The 17,351-nt window shown below is 41.9% G+C and overlaps 3 protein-coding genes across 11 annotated transcripts in view; 1 reads left to right on the top strand and 2 right to left on the bottom strand.

Moving 5' to 3' along the window:
• Positions 1–2,054, bottom strand: part of scn8aa (sodium channel, voltage gated, type VIII, alpha subunit a) — a 54,928-nt gene extending 52,874 nt beyond the window's left edge. For 6 of the 8 annotated variants that reach the window (XM_028020571.1, XM_028020604.1, XM_028020624.1 and 3 more), the window contains exon 1: positions 1,761–2,054. The gene's annotated coding sequence lies outside the window, so the exon portion shown is untranslated. Of the gene's footprint in view, positions 1–568; positions 590–1,307; positions 1,586–1,760 lie in introns of those variants that run through there. The other 2 variants (XM_028020580.1, XM_028020588.1) reach the window with 2 other exon arrangements.
• A 372-nt stretch (positions 2,055–2,426) lies between these two features.
• On the top strand, positions 2,427–6,603 carry LOC114146514 (acrosin). Its single transcript, XM_028020637.1, has 5 exons — positions 2,427–2,561; positions 4,423–4,606; positions 4,764–5,038; positions 6,089–6,231; positions 6,311–6,603. Exons 1-5 carry the CDS (start codon positions 2,492–2,494, stop codon positions 6,545–6,547), a joined length of 909 nt encoding a protein of 302 aa, XP_027876438.1. The 5' UTR covers positions 2,427–2,491; the 3' UTR covers positions 6,548–6,603.
• Positions 6,604–7,882: 1,279 nt separating this feature from the next.
• Positions 7,883–17,351, bottom strand: part of dip2ba (disco-interacting protein 2 homolog Ba) — a 51,091-nt gene continuing 41,622 nt past the window's right edge. Inside the window, exons 26-39 of one of the 2 annotated variants that reach the window (XM_028045148.1) lie at positions 17,230–17,310; positions 17,005–17,128; positions 16,737–16,858; positions 16,399–16,510; positions 15,957–16,066; positions 14,805–14,935; positions 14,493–14,661; positions 12,990–13,160; positions 12,846–12,907; positions 12,711–12,768; positions 12,551–12,625; positions 12,171–12,345; positions 11,893–12,016; positions 7,883–11,288 (exon numbers count right to left, since the gene is read on the bottom strand). In XM_028045148.1, coding sequence (XP_027900949.1) covers positions 11,036–11,288; positions 11,893–12,016; positions 12,171–12,345; positions 12,551–12,625; positions 12,711–12,768; positions 12,846–12,907; positions 12,990–13,160; positions 14,493–14,661; positions 14,805–14,935; positions 15,957–16,066; positions 16,399–16,510; positions 16,737–16,858; positions 17,005–17,128; positions 17,230–17,310 — 1,767 coding nt within the window. In that variant the 3' untranslated portion in view covers positions 7,883–11,035. The remainder of the gene's footprint in view (positions 11,289–11,892; positions 12,017–12,170; positions 12,346–12,550; positions 12,626–12,710; positions 12,769–12,845; positions 12,908–12,989; positions 13,161–14,492; positions 14,662–14,804; positions 14,936–15,956; positions 16,067–16,398; positions 16,511–16,736; positions 16,859–17,004; positions 17,129–17,229; positions 17,311–17,351) is intronic. The other variant, XM_028045236.1, reaches the window with a different exon arrangement.

The raw sequence follows: 17,351 nt of genomic DNA, 5'->3' as shown, positions 1-17,351 counted from the left end.
CTCTAAGTCATAATCATTTAGATTAACAGAAATAAACAATTAAGACATATGACACGAGCTTCCCTTTTTGGCATTAATTGCTGAAATATATGAACTTTCTGATGTTACCAAAACGAGGAAGCACTTGTATGCTTCAGCTTGTGATTAAGGGAAGGTGGATAAAGCCTGAACAGGACCGTGAGCCACATCTGAAACACAAGGCCCGTCACTCCCCTGCTCCCCTCTTGCATAACGCTCTCTAATTGCAAATGCTCGACGTGTGAAGCTGAAAAAAACACCTGAATACGTCCGACCTGGGATGAAAGGGAGCAAAGAAACGAACCCAATACACGCAGGGAGAGGAGAGAAGGCAGGCAAGCGCGCAGTGCACACCGAGGCGAGCGTTTTTATAAAATGGACCCCGGAACCTTCTGCTGCTGCTCTGCTGGCGCTGTCCGCTTCAGCACCGCGCCAACGCACGCGCACAAACACGTGCGAGGCGCGCGTGAATGCGTAAACGCGGGGTGCTTTGGAAAGAGAGGGGTAGAGGCTGAGTGGGCAAATCAGATTTCATTAAAATAAAACGTACGCTTCCTAAGTATCAATCTGCAGGCTAAGATTTATCCTTGAATTCAACCTGAGTCATCCAAGCTGGGTTATCCGATCGCATCCTGGGTGTGTTTTCGCTGATACTGGCAAACCGCATTGAAGAAAGTGTTTGCGAAAAACCCCGATCAGGCAGAAGATGGGCCCCGAGTGGCCATCATCTGTCATTATGCTAAACATTTCATCAAGCAGGAAAAGTCCTGGTCCGCCTCTGAGCTGGAGGTGATACTGCGCAGAGAAGTGGCCCGCTCCAACCAAAGCGGCCGAAGCAGCACTGCTGCAGTGGGTGGTTTGTATGTTGCAAATGTCACGCTGGGAGACACGGGTTCGCCAGACTTGCGTGTTTCCTCCTATTTTTTCCCCCCCAAAAAAATAAATCACTCCCAACAAACACAAGCCTGGAGATACGCGGTGGTGAAATGCTTCTAGTGCGATGTTGTTGGGGGTTTTTTTTCCTCCCTCTGTACATTCTGTGCGTTTTTGCGCGCAGAGCATCTGCACCACACCCGAGGAGCCATGTCGACTGCCAAATCAATAAGCGTCCGTGTGTGTGCAAAAACACAGCGCGGAGAGTTAAAGCGAAACGGGGGGGGGGAATAAAGCAGCACATACAGTTTTGAAGCATGAAGACATCCAGTTAGATCAGCAGTGGACGGTTTACTGCCGCGCTAAGATCACCTGGAGGATCGGGCATTTCTTCACTGTCACGGCTATATACTTACACATCCTTCCTCTGAAAGCCTTCTGCTTCGAATGCATCATCCTGGACTCTCAAGAGTGAAACAACAACAAAAAAAGGATGCAAGAAAATTGCAGATTTTCAATGCAGGCTGCGCCCTGAACCAAACCAAACCTCACTTAGAAATCTTTTTTTTCTTCTTCTTTTATCAAACTGTTCGACGGGTTCCAACGTTTCCGCATAATCCACACAAAATGAGACATAAATATAAATCTTCCCTTTGCTCTAATCCAGATGGCAGATTTGTCAGAAGGCGCTGACACCCTCTTCCTTCCCGCTCCCCCCCAAAAAATATAAATATATTTTTTTAAAAAAAGAGAAGACGCGGAGCAGCGAGCGGCGCTGCGACATTCAGTCCACTGAAGGAACAAAAAAAAAACCCCACCTTTCAGCCACGATTCATCCCAAACCCGCTGGAAATATGAACGATACTCACTTATGCGACGGTTACAGTGAATCCGGTGAGTCGGTGCAGGACTGCAGATGTGGGGAAAGGTTGAGGAGAAACTGCGGTTGTCGCCATATTGTTGCCGCTATCTTCCCCCCTCAGTGCGAGCAGCAGCTTCCCTGCATAATTGATGACTCTCAGCAGAATGTGAGGGAGTGTCGGGGAGTCCGCCTCGGAGTAGAAATCCTAAAGGTCATTCAGGCCTGCAGCTCCTGCAAAACCCCACAGCGCGACTGATTATCCCGATCAGGAGACACGAAAGCTCTTCTCTTTTTTTTTTTTATGTCCATCTGACTGAACGGGTTGACTCAGTGCGAGCCGAGTTCAGCGCAGGAATTTATTGTTTCTGGGCTTTCAGTTTTACGGCAGGCAACTGCATGATCGTGCTCAAAGGAAATGAAAAATATATATTTTGTAAATCACATTCAATATAATTCCGATTTACTGTATATAAGAGGATGTAACTAATGAAACAATTGTTTTTTTAACTCAGTAAACGTTGTATTTGAACAAATATGCTGAAATGTGGCTTTCACTCAGCTGGATGAAACTTTCTGCTTACTGAAAAATACGAAATGTACTGCAAAACGAGTTTAAGATTTCACCAATCAGTTTAAAGTGACTATGACGTCACGGGAGAAATTGTTTTGGTTTGTCTTTAAAAAAAAAAAAAAAAAGGAAAAAGAAAAAGAAAAGAAAAAGTCCAGAGGCTCAAACTGATGATGGGTCTGAAGTTTTTGCTACCGTTTTTGAGCGTCTTGTGTTTGGCCGCAGCCGCTTCAAAGCAGAGTAAGTTAAAAACAGGTTGGAAAGTCATGTGGTTAAAAGCTTATCTTTGAAAATTAAAAAAAAAAAAAAAGTGTAGAGTTATGGCACCTTTGCTCTTTTTGGTTTTAGCAAAAACCAAAAAGAAACAGAGTTGCTCCAATTCTGTGTTCCTGAGTTGTTAATTGGGACAGGATCCCAAATAACAACTCAGTTCCATCTGTCTGATGATCCATTGTTCATATGCATCATCAGACAGTTGTGTATATTTTTTGGGACCCCAGGTAACGATGTGTTTATTTATTTTAATCTAACCTGTAATTTTACTTCATGAAGTCAATAGGGGGGGGATTTACCTCAAGAAATAATTACTTTTTCACATTGATCTGAGTTTCTGGGAACATTTAATTAGTAATCCATGCGTTTTTGTTTTCTCGGGGTATAACTGTCAAACAGAGTGAACTACTTTTAAATTCCTGGCAGCACAAATTCCCAAGTTTATCTGGGTACCACACATAATAATAATAATAATAATTAAAATACTGATAATAATAACACAATTGCCAAAGCTCACTGTTAGAAAATAGCAGAAGACAAAGGCCTGTTGGGTCTCTAAGTCTCCATAGCAACCATTCTACACCTCAACTGTTTTTATTTATATGTTTGGGAGGAGATTTTCTAACCTTCTAGCAAATATAAGTATGTAAAGCGTGATCAATTTTACAAAGACTTTCAAGATTTCCCCCAGAAAACTTGCTGAGCCCAGTGGTTGGGTGTCAAGGCAGTCATTCATCCAACAGCCCGTCGTGTTTTTGAGTTAAAAAATGTTTCAAGTTGACAGGAAACTTGGAAATATCACTTGGTAATCGTGTGTTATTGAAAGATTGGAAGATTACCGCCTGAACACCAACTATAAAGTCTTTAAAAAAATGCAGACATTTAAAAGGACTTAAATAACTAAGCAATGCTTAGCCTGGTGGGGGCACAAGTAAAACCTGGTGGCCCGCCAGGCTGGGGGAAACCCTGGACTTTAGATGTGTGTGCGTTGTGGTGTGTGTGCTCACTGGTAAGTTTGGTGGAGGATCTGTGATTGTTTGGGGTTTTTTTTCATGATTTTAATATTTGGTTAATATCTGATTTAAGAGGATTGTGTCAGACACTTAAAACCCAGGATATTTATTAAAATAAACATAGTGTACTTTAGCAGAAAAATGGCTCATCACTGGGTCTTTCAGCAGAACATTGATCCAGAACATTTTTCCAAGACAAAATGAACCTTCTCCCACGGCCCATCTCGGTCCTCTGAACCCAATCCTGCAGAAAACCTGTCAAAGGAAGAGAGCATAAGACAAGGTCCCAATTAACAACTCAATTTGATTTTTGATATAAAACTGAAATAATTAATTAAAATAGGCATTATTTACAATTTAGTTTACTTTCAGAAAATACTATAGACTATACAATTCCTTAAAGCATTGTGGGAAATTGTGGACTAGTCACCGCTTTCTTCACAGTTAAGAAGATGTTCTCAGGCTTGCAAGTTTCTCCTTTTTTTTCCCTCCATAGGCAATTACTCCAGTTTTAGCCCCACAGGACACGTCTCTAAAAATGAAGGTGTTTGCCACTGTTTGCAAACAGTAATCTGGCTTTTTGGATGGCTTCTTCCTCTCTGATTGACCTTTCAGCAAATATCGGTAGAGTGTTTGGATAAAGACACTATCTTGCCAGCTTGAGCATCTTCACAATATATTTTGCTTTTGTTCTGTGGTTGAGTCCCACATTCAAAAACTTATGTGAAACTTTTACCAACATCTCATCTAAAACATGACGTGGTTTTTATTTTAATGCAGAAGCTTTTTATTATTATTATTATTTTGCTGACCAGGCTGTGGGAAGCGGAAACTGGCAGGGCCGCCTGGGGCATCCCGGATAATTGGTGGCCAAGATGCCACAGAGGGAGCGTGGCCCTGGCAGGTCAGCATCCAGTTCCTGGGTACGCACTTCTGTGGAGGGACGATCGTCAGCAGCAAGTGGGTCGTCTCTGCAGCGCACTGCTACCACAATTACATGTGAGTCTAACTAAATCTCACTCGGTCTCTAGAGGATACAAAGTGGTAGAGAAAGAAAAAAAAGAGAATCAATCACAGAGAAACCAAGTTCGCTTTGATATGGCATCTTTGTCAACGTCATCAGCAGAGAGTTGGATTAATTTGGTTTTCTGTTCAGATGGCACAGCAGCTTCTTGACCGTGTTGGTGGGAATAACAGCGCTGTCCAGGCCTGGGCCTCACTCCCAGAGACGCGGCATCAAAAACATCATCATACACGAGAACTACGACTTCAACACATCCAACAACGACGTGGCGCTCCTGCTGCTCAAGACCCCCATCTTATTCACAGATTACGTCCAGCCGTGTTGCTTTCCGATGAGCATGAGCCACCAGGTCGCCCTCAACCTGAGCAACTGCTTCATCACCGGCTGGGGGAGCATCAACTACAAAGGTTGGTGCCATGGCAACCCTTCCCTCAGGTGTGCAGAAAAGCATCAATTTATGATAAAATATGACTATAAAAGTTTCTGTTCATATCATATTTACAATTAGACAGCCTCCTATTGATATGTGGAGCAGCTGGCTATCCATTCATCCATCCATTCATCCATCCATCCATCCACATTCTTTGATGTTTAACCCTTTTTATTGCTGTTATTGAGCTTTCCTGATCATATTTGACTTTTATTGGCAAAAAATAAATGACAATAAAACCCTTTAATGTCAAAGTTAGAACAAATTTCTGCAAAAAGAGACTATTAAATAAAAATAGGTAATATGAAACGAGTGACTTAATAAATATTTAATATAGTATAGGTATTTAGTAGATGCAGCTTTGGCTACAATCACAGCATTGAGTCTGTGTGGGTACGTGGCGGTCAGGTTTGCACATCTGGACACGGCGGTTTTCCTCCATTCTTCTTGCCGAACTCAGACTTCAATCACTGCACGTCACCACAAGCGCACCATCCCCAAGCATGCCGGCAGCATAATACCAAGGGAATGCTCCCCAGCAGCAGGCCCTGGAAGCCCCATGAAAGTAGATGGTAAAATGAACACGGGAAAATATGGAGAACAATCCTGGAGAACAATTAGTTTCCACCTGCAAGAGAACTACGGCTTCAGAGAACATTTAATGTCCGGCAAGACAACAACCCAAAGCATCAAGCAAAAGCTGCACAGAGATGGTCTAAAGATAACAAGTCTGATGTTCTCAAGTGGCCCAGTCAAAGACTCAGCCTCAATCTGATGGGGAGTGTGTGGCTTACTTGAAAAGAGAGAGCTGCTCACATGATTTCCATGCAACATGACAGAGCTGAAAGAGTTCAGCAAGAAACAAACGAGTAAAATTTCAGCGTTCAGATGTGCAAACTTGACTGAGACCCGTCCACACAGCGTTTAACGATGACTCTACTAAATACTGACTTGAAAGGGCTGAATATTTGTGCAGTCACTTATTTCATGTTGATCAGTTAGGTTGTTTTGCTTGTGTTTCTGGCAGGTGGAGCAGTGGACATGCTGCAGGAGGCTGAGCTGGAGCTCATTGAGACGGTCAGATGCAACCAGAGACACTGGTACAACGGGTTGATCACAGAAAACATGCTGTGTGCAGGAATGCTCTCTGGAGGAGTTGACACTTGTCAGGTTGGGTGATTATTTTACATTTTTGTATGTTATTAAAGTTGCTCAGTTACTCAAGTGTAACACCCTGATGGTGGTGCAGGGCGACAGCGGAAGTCCACTGCAGTGCTACAGTGAGAAAGACGACAGATACTACCTAATAGGCGTGACGAGCTTCGGGGAGAATTGTGGACACCCCCACAGACCAGGAGTCTACTCAAAAACCAGCTCGTTTGGAAAGTGGTTTATAGAAAATCAGCTGAAAGGTAGAGCTTCTTCACACATGCTCTCCAGCACGCTGATATCGGTTCTGATATTTGCTGCCTTGACAATGTTCTGAGACGGTCACTCTTTTGTTGCAAAAGACAGAATCACTAAACCACTATGCAAACATGAGCTGTGCGTGCTGTCTTTATTTTTACAAATGTTTGAAAACGTTTCAATAGTTTTGGTTCATTTATAATTTACGGTTGATTTAAAAGGTTTCTTGCCCCTGATGCTTTTTTACAAAGAAATAATGATCAACAAAATCGAGCTTTTTTGACTAAGACATTTACAAAGGAAATCCTTTAATGTCAAGGTGAAAACTGATTTCTATAAAAAAAGTGCAACATGAAATAGTTGATTGCATAAATATTCACTCCTTTCAAGTCAGTATTTAGCAGACGCACCATTGGGTGCAATCACAGCTCTCAATCAGGATTGCACATTTCATTTTCATGTTATGTGATGGACAAGCTGAAAATAGCACATAATTTATACAGACAGAAAAAAATATGCATTTCCCCCATATATATCTATATAATGTTTAATATGTGTTAAGATTATACGATTATTTTAAACCTACATCTGCCAGGGTTTATGATTAATTTACGGTTTATCTGCAATAAGTAAATGTAGTCCACCCGTTTAATCTCAGTAAAAATTCAGATGCTCTTTGAAGGCCTCAGTTGTCTATTAAAGAACATTAGTGAACAAAACACCTTCACGAAGACCGAGGAACACAGCAGACGGGTCAGGGACAACGTTGTGAAGACATTTACAGCAAGGTTAAGCTATAAACAACAGCAGGGTTCAGTTCATCATCTGAACATGTAAATGGAGTACAAAGCTACAAAGCTACCAAGACACAGCATCCCTGCTCTGACTAGTCAAATGATGCCTCATTAGCAGGCGTCTGGAGAAGTTTATGCCATTCAATTAAGCCATTTGATCCAGGTGTGTTGGAGCAAACAAATCTAACACCAGCAGGACAGAGGCCACTGAGGACAGGAGCTGGACACCCATGGATTAAACAGTTAGCTAAACTGGTAAATGTTTTGCTTTTTTGTCGTCTTTTTATTCATCATTCTCAAGTGCTAATCTTAGAGCTTCTCAGACCTAAACCGCTAAACACATCCTAAAGCGCTTTTAATGAACCAGCAAATAATGAAAACGTAATATTTAAAACAGTGCAACGAAAATCGTAAGTGATTTAAGTTTAAACATCAGCCTTACTAAGTGTGAATATCTGAAGTTCTTCATTAATCCCACTTGGCAGCGACTTCGTCTTGGCTTAATGTGGCGGTTTTGGTTTGCTTTACAAAGAAGCGGAAACAGCGACCCCTGGTGGCAGCAAGGCGGTATTTAGTCAGCTCTACAGACGCATCAGGATAGAAGAGAAAAAAGCCAGAAGAATGTCTGACAAAGCAATTTTATTCGACATAAAACACATCCAATGACAGAGTGACAGTGTTTTTATTTTTTATAAGACATGTTAGAGGTTATCGCACCACTGACTAGTCCAGAATGTGTTTTTGCTGCAGCTCAACAATGCATAGTGGACAGACTGTTTGTTGAGGTATACAGAGTGGACCCTTGACTGTTTTTCTTCTTTCTTTTTTTTTTTATTTGTGTGATATGATCCCTTTTCTTTGCTTCATCTCTACATTTTGTGCTTAGAACAACTTTGGAGGTGTGAAATGGGAATTTTCAGGTTGCATTGTTTCTGTCGAGATTTTTGCATTTGATCTTAAGAGCTGATAAAAACTGACAATGAAAAACAACGTAAGCTCTGGCAAAGTGAAAGTCTTTAGGACCTCAAACGTAAATGTTTACTTCCAGACCAACAAGGACATCCAGGATGAAACCTTTTTGCAATGACGTTGACGGATACAAGTCTGTGTACGGCACCTTATTGAATAGCACCAAGGTCTATTGAAAAGGCTTGAAGGCCAACATGAAATTATAAAACTTTATTAAAAGTCGTTGGAGTGAAACAGTGGCGACAAAGCAATTATCACACAGTTATTCATGAGTAACCAAATGACTGGCTCGCGTTCATGTCCTCGGTGAAAAGTGGTCTGTGGTTGTGTCGCTGCTTTAGAAATCAAACAGCTTCGGATGAAAAATGCATCAGAGGGGGAAACATCAATTAAACCCCTAAAAATATATTAAATCCCAAACGTGGATGGAAAGAGTAAAAATACAGTGGAGGCGACATTTACAAAAAAAAATATATATTTTTTTTTAAATATTCAATCGTTTGGGATTCTTACAGAAGATGAATCTTGTTGCACCTTAAAAGCCAAATATCACTGTTAGACACACACACACACACACACCATCCTCACACACACTCTCTCTCTCTCTCTCTCTCTCTCAAGGACAAACTCACACACGTCAAATGATATTGGGAAAGTGCACATTGTTTCTGTTCCCTGTCTTTTTCAATGAGACGTCATTTAACACGCAATGCAGGAAGAAACCCGGTCAAGTATGAAAGATCAGTCAAGTTTTTATCTACAGACTCCATCGCCATGTACACAGTAACACTAGTAATACAGTATCTCACTCCTAAAATACAGTATACAGACATTTTTAACCCTTATCTATTGTACTTTTTCCTTTAAAGAAGTCTTCTGCCATTTTTAAATGTAGGTTTCATAGGGATTTGCTCCTATTTTTGTTCCCCCTAAGTGTTACAGACATTTGGAAGGATTTGGTTTAAATATCAATTCAGATTTTTTAATTTTTTTTAAAAAAGAGGCTTGAAAATAAGGTCAACCAGAACAAGACACCCCTCTTTCTGAAGAAAAGAGATGTTAATGTGCTTTCAAACACAAAAACAAAACTCCTTAAAAACACTAAATAAAATCATGTAGAAGCTCCACAGGTTTTTAATAAGGCAAAAGTTTTCTCCACACTCCTCGCATGTTGTTCTCTTTTAAAATTCAATAGTTTATAAATCAGAAATGTCTCAGAGGTAAAAGGCACTACCCTGCCTTCTGATCATCTACACGTTATTTATGGACTGCGAGTGAAAGCTGCTGGGATTTCAGATTCGCCTCTGCGCTCAGGTTTGACCGGTCATGGCTCAAATCTGCACCTCGAGAAAAACTAGATGGTAACTAAAATGGAAAATGGAAATCATGTGTCATGAAAATGTGATGATTTGTAAGCTGGTTTGTGCCTCTCATAAGTAGCCACAGCTGGAACAAGCTAAGCATCATGTAAGGTGGGAATTAACACATGACATGTGATGCTCATGTGATGAGCAGGAAGAAGTCGATCTTTAATGTCCACATATTTTTCCTCAGACTGTTTTGATCCTTTCTCTGGCTGCAGATTTCTAAGAGAGTTTTCAGTAAACATCATTAGCATTGTGGCTAATAAGAGGCCCAAACTGCAGCTAAATTCTTTAACTCTGCTCCTGATGTTGGCTCTGCTTATGACCTGGTGGCTTATGTCTGTTTATTTTTCTTCTACTAGCCTGTATGCAGACATCTGCTGCACTTCCAAAAAGCATGCACACCTAAATGTCAGAAACATCTGAGAATCCCACAAAAAACAGGCGCTTCAAAGTAAAAAAAAAAAAAAAACAACAAAAAAAACTTCTTAGACAATCACAGTTATTCTATCTTAACTCAGCAAGTCCTTGCACACTGAAAAACAAGAAATCCGTTTTATTTTCTCTAATCCAGGTTTGTGAGTGAGGGAATGTTTGGGGTTTTATTTTTTCCACACACAAATGTAATTCAAGTGTATTTTAGGACATTTTGCAATGAGCGAAGGCCGACGTTCGTTCCTGCGGGCTGAAGCAGAACGGGTGTGGAGGTGAGAGCCGCGGTGCACCTGGTGGGGAGTCACAGAGCCGAAACGGGACTCGCTGGTGGCACTTTTCTTTTTTTTTTCCTTTTAATACTGATGTGGATTTGCTCCTGTGGAAGCAGCAGCAGCAGCGGTGGCAGCAGCAGCAGCAGCAGATGTGGGCAGTGGGGTCTCCTTTTGAGGCAGGACATGGAGCCAGACGTGCAAAGACGTGCAAAAGGTGGAGGAAGTTCCAGTGCGCCCCCTGTCTTTAAGAGTATGGAGGTTAACAAAAAGACAAACAAATGAACAAAAGGAATTAAACGATTAAGAGTCTTCTGTCTTTGAAGGGAGTATGTTATTTAAAAAAATGTGTAAAAATAAAAAAAAAACATGATTTTAGGATTGGTTAGGGAGAAACGAGCTTCAGACAGCAGATGAAGATCAACTTTCTGAACCTTTCCTCTGAGGAGGACCAAACATTTCGCCCTCGTTCTTAGAAGTCTTGGCGAACCTGTGGTGCAGCAATCGAGCAGGTGGAATGAAAGCAGGATCAGTTTCTGAAAGGGAAGCATTTCACTGTAACAGCACTTTCGCTGTGCTTGCATCCCCCGCATGGCTTTCTCTTTTAAAACGTGTCCGAAAGCTGACATGGTGGAGGAGAAGGAGGGGGGTTTACGGCTGCTGTTCACACCCCTCAGGTCCCTGGGGGTCTTCTCTGACCCTGGCTCAGTTTTCTGCATCGGTTTCTGACCGCTGTTCACATGTTGTAGGCCACGTAGATGGGGTCCAGTTGGTCTGCCAGGAAGGAGTCCCGCAGGTGCATCCTCTGCTTCTCCCCTCTGGAGTTGATGGGGATCACCCCGGGGTCCACGATGACGACCACCCCGACGATGAGGTGGTGCTCCTCCAGGACCACGTTGGTGACGAGCGGCACCAGGTCCAGGGCCTCCTGCTCGGAGCCGCTGAGCTCTGCCACCACCACCAGCAGGTTGGTCCATGTAAACACAGCACTGCGCAGAAAAACAAACACAATCATCAAGCAGATGTAATGATCAGTGGTCAGGTGGGTTTTAAGGTTTAATTTAAAGGAACTCTGTGTTTTGGCATTTTTGCAGCTTTCTGGAAGTTTGTTCCAGATTTGTTTAGCAGAAAAACTGAATGCTACTTCGCCATGTTTGGTTCTGGTTCTGTGGATGCAAAGTAGATCAGAACCCGGAAGCCCTGATTGGTCTGGAAAGAACAGTAGATCTCCAATATATTTTGATGCGAATCTATTTGGTGATTCATTGACCAACAACAGTGCTTAGTTTTTGTGTGTGTGTTGTATTTGTTGTTACTTCTCCGCCAGAGCTCCCTTGAAAAGGAGGGTTTTAATCTCAATGTTTTTTGTTTTTGTTTTAACCTGGTCAAATAAGGGTAAAGAAAATATCTATTTTCTTATCTACGAGGAGCCAATGAGATGGTGTTAAAATCAGGGTGACGTCTCTATCTTCCTTGTTTCAGTGAGAAGGCCTGTGAAGATACTATTGTAGGAATCAATGTGACTGACTAAAGATAAGAGAGAGAAGTCAGTTTGCTGCTGTAGTTAAAAGCTAATCAGCATGAAACCCTCACCTCTCTGCGATGCTGCGGTGAGCTCGGGACACAGACGTCTCGATGTCGATGGGGTGATAGCGCAGCCCCCTTAACTCCAACGTTTCATCCAGAGAGCCAACAACAAACAAGGCATCATGGCGATCTGGAACAGTTGACCGTGAGTTTGGTTAAACGTCATTTCTGGCTGGGAAGTAAAATAACTTAAACAGCCGTTAAAAATTGTGTAAACTCCTCTCTCCATCTCAGCTGTAGAAAAACAAATAACAAAACGCCACTTTCATCAAAGGCCGTCTCACCTCCGCTCGCGTCCAGCAGCTCTGTTCTCTTGATGAAGCCCAGGTATCCCGTCCTGGACCAGAGGGTCTGGGGGTCCCCAAAGCTGAGTTTGGTGTTGAAATGATCCGCCTGCAGACTCTCCTCTCCGTAGATGGTGTAATACCCGCTGGCGCTGTGAGGGGAGTTCACCCAGATCTGCACAAACACACGGCGGGGTGGGGGTGGGGGGTGGGGGGGTGGGGGTGGGGGGGTGGGGGGGGGTCATCACTAGAACATGTCTGGGGGGCTTCTTTTTGTATCATGTTTTATTTTAGATGACTTGTAAATTTCAGTTTGTGAATCTGAAACCAATTTAAGAGAAAATGTAGGGGTTTCCTCTTAAGATTCTCGGCTAACTCACCTCTCCAAGATGCGAGTCTCCCAGCGGGCCCTTGGTCTCTGGGTTAACTATGATGACTCTGACTCCTGGCAGGATCTGAGAAGGAAAACACAAGACGTACTGAACTCTGAAGGAAACACATAGACTTCTCAAAAGAGCTTACTCATCAGTAAACACTCACAGTGCCTGACTCCATGAGCGGAAGACTCTGTGGCGCTCCTTTTTCAACCAGCCGCACTCTAAAAACAAACAAAGGAAATATAAAGTTTACATTTGTTTACAGCATGAGCGTCATTTTTGAGTCGTTTGGTCTCACCTGTCGTGACGCAGGGACTTCATGTCAACATAAACGGTGGAGGGATCTGGTCCAGAAGTCCCCTAGAGAAACAGAAGGAAATACCTCAGCTCAGTGGCTCAAACTAAAGAGCTAAAGAGTTTGGTAATGCGGCATGGAGCTCACCTGCAGGCCGATGGCCAGATTGACCCTGGAGCCGAAGGCGGTGCTGACGGCCCGAGGCGACAGGCCCAGGTCTTTGAAAAGCTTGGAGAAGGACTGCGAGAGCGCGAGGCGGGGTCGCTCCTCAGCCACCACCACACAGCTTCGCACACACGACAGGTTGAGACCCCGAGCCTGAAACACACACACAGCTCACGACAGGGTGTAGACAGAGGCTGACGCACGGCGAGCAACGCAGGCAAAAAAAATAGAAAAACAAAAATAGCACCCTGTATGCAAGAATATAACAAGTTTTCTATTTCAAAATGTCATATTTGGACTCAAAACCATTGTTCACTAAGATGGTTACTTATGCAAAATGGAGGGTTTTTTTCTGCCTCTTGTTCCTGTGAGAGGAACTTATTTTTAGAAATACTTTAAATTTTGCCGTGGCCAATTATCAATTAGTGCCAGAAAGCATAAATTAAAAATAAAGGAATGAATTACGTTATAATCAAAATTAAATAATTAATAATTTATTAATTTAATACATTTAGCTATAATTGTTTAAATGTTGGAATAATTTATAAAATGAGTATTAAATACATTTTAAATTCATTAACTAAATTGTTAAGCCAGTATATGATAAAATTGTATTTAATTATATTTTACACATTTATCATATGTGTATTTTAGTCCAGTGTCTCGAACAGATTGAGCTTGTGATTGATTAACTTGCATGGCAACTTCTGATCAGTTTTATTGAACAGAGTATTGTTAGCCCCGCCCACTAACTGATAATTAAGACTCACAGATGAAATAAATCAATTAAATGATATTTGTCAATTACTAGACTAACACCAATATATAATTTACCTAGGTACTTGTTTCTGGAGTCAATGGATGAGACATTTAAAAGCCATTTAAGTTTTTTTGTGGCACGTCTGGGCTTCTACACTCATGTAGACTTGACAAAGATTTTTTTATAATGGATGAAGACGTGACTCATTTTATGCATGCTCACCAACTTCCTGCATGAAACCACAAGAACAAAAGATCATATCTTTTTTTTCCATATCTCTGTGCTTACGCTAAGAACAAAATGGCTGAAAACGTCAGACAGAGGTAAACAGTGTGGAAGAAAACTGTTAATGGGTAATCTCTGTTGCTGTTTCAATGCTCTTACTTTACATTTGTTCTTAATGTGTGCCTTACCTACTCAGGTGGCATGTTCAGATTTACACTTGACTCTTTTTATCATCTAGGTTTATAGTGCGACTTTTTAACATGTTTTAGTTGTCTGTCCTTTTAGAAATTAAAATAATCAATAATTTACACTGAGTATAAAAATGTTTCAGCTATTTTCCACATAAAACAGTTTTTAAAAGATTAAATACAAATGTTTTTTTACCCCAAACTGTTCTAGTCCTCCTACCTCTGACATTTACAAACCCAATCAGCTATAAACGTACAGTAAACACATCTGTGAAAGCGTCCTCTGTCGCTCAGGTGGATCGCGACACTGACCTTCAGCATCTCGCTCTGCGTGCCGAGGCCTTTGGTGCACAGCTCCATGACGGAGTAGGAGCAGAAGGTGTCTCTGATCTTGTACTGACTGAGCGTGCTCAGCCACACAGGCAGCGAGGTCTCCAGCTCCAGCGGAGGAATAAGGATAGACTGGTGACCTGAGTAAACACTGAGACAAAAAGAAGAAAAAAAACAGATCAGCTGCAGCACCGGTGGAACCATTCATAGGAGATATTTTTAAAGACAGAGCAACGTATTTTGTGAGTGTGTGTGTGTGTGTGTGTGTGTGTGTGTGTGTGTGTGTGTGTGTACCTGGAGAGGCACCACAGGACAAAGCCCAGGCCGCAGTACGGGTCCAGGCAGATGGCTATTTGGCGTGAGGAGTAAAGCTCACACTGCAGCTTGATGGAGCGGCAAAGAGTGCTGATGGCCGCGTGAGACATCTAAAGAAATTCACAGCGAAACAGATGAAGGTGAAGTTTGGTTTGTTAAAACATTTTCATTCTTGCAACAAGGCCAACAGCACCAAGCAAAGCTTCATGGAGGATTTACTGATTTCTCACACTCTGCTCAACTTTATATGGATATGGCTTTAATACAATACGACCAGGCTACTGTATTCAGTTAATTATCAATACATCCAGGAGGTTAGGATTAAAAGTAACCTTTAGGAAATCTGAAGGCGTCTAGGATTAGGGTGATTTAACCAAAGAAATAAATCAAGTACCAGGGAACAATAATAAAAGCTCCTCAATGATTATAAACACGGTTATAACAACAGTAATGCCAATGAAGATTTTTCAATTGATTATAGAGATGGGGTAAAAGCAACTTTTAAAAACATAAAATCAGACTTTTAAAATCATGTTTTAAGATGTTGGTCTCATTTCCTGTCAGAAACTTCTAGATTAAATAAACATAATTCTCTCTTTAAAACATGTTTATGAGGGAAGGGCAAGGCTTGATATTTTCTCCTCCATTTGTGCCAAAATTAGGACCATCATGATTTTAACAGAACATTTAAATAACAAGGAAAAAACTGAAGTTTTGCTAAGATCTGGTAAAATTGAAGATGCTGCTCTACTGTGTGGAAACAGACGGATATTGTAGGGCCAACGTAGAAGAATCATCAGCGGAAAACTCTTTGAGTATCCTCAAACTGAATGTTGAGGGTGCTGAAAATCCACCAAATGCTTTTTGGATAGATATGTTAAAATTTACACAGTTTTGATCACATAATTTATTGAAGACAACAGAACATCAGGCTTTAGTCCAGCGCTGTGGTCAGTCAAACAAAACAATGAGTTCACATCACATAGATTCCTACTTCTTATTTTAAACCTTTAAGCCTCATTCAAACACATCCTCAATCACCTTTAGCTTTTTAAAAATGTAAGTTTTTTTATTCACAGAAACATTTGCTGCTACAAAGCGTAACTTTAAGGAATGTTATGTTTTATTTACCTTGACTCCAGTCAACATGCCTGTGGTAGACACACTGAAGTCCAAGTAGGCCAGCATCTCAGCAGTAGGAGGCTTGTAGATTTGTGGAGGACGCTTCCTGGGAAGATCATCTGGTAGGAGGGGCAATATAATCTTATATTAAACTTGTTTTAATTAATCACATTTTTAAAATGTGTTTGCTGTGTGATGGATAATCAGTAGGATGACTTTTTTCCCCACAATTTTGTCACACATTTGAAACTACAGAGCAGACATTGATTTTGTTAAGACTTGTGTAACATGTTCTAATGTAGTGAAGGGAAAACAACACCTAGTGGCAAAAAAAGAAATATATTTTATATGTCGACACTTTGCATTTAGAGCTAATTCATAAAAAGTGTAAGATTCAGGAAGCAGCTCCATTCTGCGGCCCTCGGTCTGAACATGCGTCGGCGCTCCGCACCTGTATCAATGATCGTCGGCCATGTTTTGACGTTAACGCTGGCGGCGGCCTCCCTGGACCTGAGGATCCTCATGAGAGGCTGAGTGGTGAGGATGCAGGCTGCTTTGCTCACCTGAGGAGGACACACACCACAACACACAAGGTTATTCTGGCAGAAACACACACTCTGCTTTAAGAGTTAACCAATATTTACAAGATGACTGATGGTTTGCTGAAAGGAAAAAAACCAAACAAACATGTAATTGGGGGAAACTGGGTGGCACCCAGTATGGATTCAATTCAAAGACAGATTCTGCATCAGCTGTGTTTCACATTTCTGCAGCATGTTCTGCACTCACGTCAATGATCATGCGGACTGTGGGTAGCGTAGCAGCCAGATTCTGGGGGTGCGGCGGCCTCACGGTCACGGGGATCACCCCTGCGTAGAGGCAGCCGTAGAAGGCAGCAATCAGGTCAATACCTGCGGTGGAGAAACAGATTGTGAACGAAAACCCTTTGGCGTATACAAACTCAACAAGTTTTTTTTTTCCAAAACAGGTGAAACCCAGAAAGGCGGCATAAAAGCAATGTACAATGTACATGTACATTTTGCTCTTTGCGGCTCACCTGGAGGATAAAGCAGCACCACATTGTCACCCGTGTTGAGGCCTCCTCTTTCTATGAGAGTGGCTGTGATTTTCTCTGCTCTTTTGTGAAGCTGTGCACATGTTGCCGTGCACACTGGGACACCCTGCACCAGACAACGGAGAAGACACGCCAGTCGGCATGGTTCGTGACAAAAAGCCAATCCAAAGTGAAGTGTTGTGTTTGTGGAAATGTGTCTGATCTTACCTTGGAGTTCAGCAGAATGTAGAGAACGTGATCAGGGTCGGTTTGGGCTCTCCACTGCAAAGCTTCAGACAGGAACTGGTGCTGAAAACAAATAAAAAAAAAAAAACACAGCCGAGTCATCT

This window comes from Xiphophorus couchianus, chromosome 1 (assembly GCF_001444195.1).
Source record: "Xiphophorus couchianus chromosome 1, X_couchianus-1.0, whole genome shotgun sequence".
NCBI lineage: Eukaryota > Metazoa > Chordata > Actinopteri > Cyprinodontiformes > Poeciliidae > Xiphophorus > Xiphophorus couchianus.
Note: the sequence above shows the minus strand (reverse complement) of the source record. Positions and strands in the feature narration are given on the sequence as shown.

What these genes read in the sequence shown, in the direction of transcription:
- LOC114146514 (XM_028020637.1), top strand. Translation starts at nt 2,492, where the DNA reads ATGATGGGTCTGAAGTTTTTGCTACCGTTTTTGAGCGTCTTGTGTTTG. An exon ending in GGGGAGCATCAACTACAAAG is followed by an intron (nt 5,039 to 6,088) that starts GTTGGTGCCATG and finishes TGTTTCTGGCAG; the next exon opens with GTGGAGCAGTGGACATGCTG. An exon ending in GAGGAGTTGACACTTGTCAG is followed by an intron (nt 6,232 to 6,310) that starts GTTGGGTGATTA and finishes ATGGTGGTGCAG; the next exon opens with GGCGACAGCGGAAGTCCACT.